General features: G+C 56.0%; 1 protein-coding gene across 1 annotated transcript in view; it reads right to left on the bottom strand.

Annotated features, from left to right (window-relative positions):
• LOC123767853 (calphotin-like) overlaps nt 1–839 on the bottom strand; it is a 13,670-nt gene extending 12,831 nt beyond the window's left edge. The window contains exon 1 of the mRNA XM_045757900.2: nt 699–839. Within this exon, the coding sequence (XP_045613856.1) occupies nt 699–839 (141 nt within the window). The remainder of the gene's footprint in view (nt 1–698) is intronic.
• Between the last annotated feature and the right edge of the window lie 626 nt (nt 840–1,465).

Below are 1,465 nucleotides of genomic sequence, written 5' to 3' on the forward strand. Positions count from 1 at the left end.
ATAACATTTTCCATAATAACAATTACATGTGTACACAATTACATGTGTACACAATACCAGCCCGCGACAATGAAGTGCGGGGAAACAACACCAGACAACAGCAGGGAGAAAGCCAGCCTCAAGGGCCACCTGGAAAGCACAAAAAGCTAAGACAGACAGTAACGCAAAACTGGAACACACAGGGACCGGGTGAAACATAAGGAAATGACACCCACACATGCAAACAAGAAAAAAATACCGGAACAGGCAAAAAAACACACACAAACACAGACACCAGAAAACACACACACACACACACACACACACACCCAACAGCACTAGAAACAACACAAGCAAACAGAACACAAAGTACACACAGGAAACAACCAGTACAGCACAACCAAAAACGCAAACACACAAACAAACAACGCCCAAACGGGGCGACTCAAAACACGGATACAAAACATCCATACAGCAGACACGGCAACAAAAACAAAAGACAGGAGTATACAAAGCAAGCACAAGTAATATTGATATTTATCCGAGAACTCCCGCGCCGGAGAGTGCAAGCAGTAAACCTCCCAAATCAGGTGGACGTCTTCAGACACCTGTCGCCCAGGAGAGGCACAAGGCCGAGGCATCAAATCAGGCACCCCATAAATAAACCCCTTAATCCGCGGCAGCCAAATAGTTGATGAGCACCACGGGACCGGCCGCACCTTGTCACCCCAAATGAGGTCTAAACGCTGCGACTTAGGGACTACGCCCCCGGCGGCCGTGATCACAGGAAAGGGTTCCACACTAGGGGGTTCCGCACCGGAATCTGCATGTGAATTCGTTCTGGGCGTCGCACTGAGCATCGTACTGGTTTGCACACAAGGATTCTGACAGGGTTGCGCACTGGGGGGACCAGCAGAGGACACACGCGCCAGGGCCCTCGTCACCGGGCACAGGAGCAGTGGGCTCCCTGGCGCACATCTTCCTTAAGACCACAACGAGGTCCCGATCATCAGGAGCAACCTCCCACTGTGGGAAGCCAGTAGCAGTAGGCGCAGCGGGGCGACACAGGAGGTAGCACAGAGCCCCCACAGCACCGCAAACCACGGCGGGAGACGCCGGAGCACCATACTCTCCCACCTCCACCCAAGACACACCACGAAGGGGAGACACACTCGGACCCGCCTCGAGTGCTTGGAGACAGGCTGCCGGTCGGCCGAGCTATCACCCCATCATCCTGTATCACAGCAGAACTCTCCGACGGGCGCGCCTTCAAAGCCCGGCCCCTGAGAACAGCAGCCTCCACGGCCGGGGGCACCGGACCACACACTGCAGGAGACAGCCCCTCGCGGACATCCAGAGTGACAGGAGACACCGTATCCAGTGACGGAACAGGCATGTGCCGCCGAGACGGGGCGGGCTGGGAACTCAGGGGCAGGGACGACTCAGGGGAAGCCGGCGGCGGGGGTGGGGCTGCCCTAACCCCCAC

The sequence above is a fragment of the Procambarus clarkii genome, chromosome 67 (assembly GCF_040958095.1).
Source record: "Procambarus clarkii isolate CNS0578487 chromosome 67, FALCON_Pclarkii_2.0, whole genome shotgun sequence".
Classification (NCBI taxonomy): domain Eukaryota; kingdom Metazoa; phylum Arthropoda; class Malacostraca; order Decapoda; family Cambaridae; genus Procambarus; species Procambarus clarkii.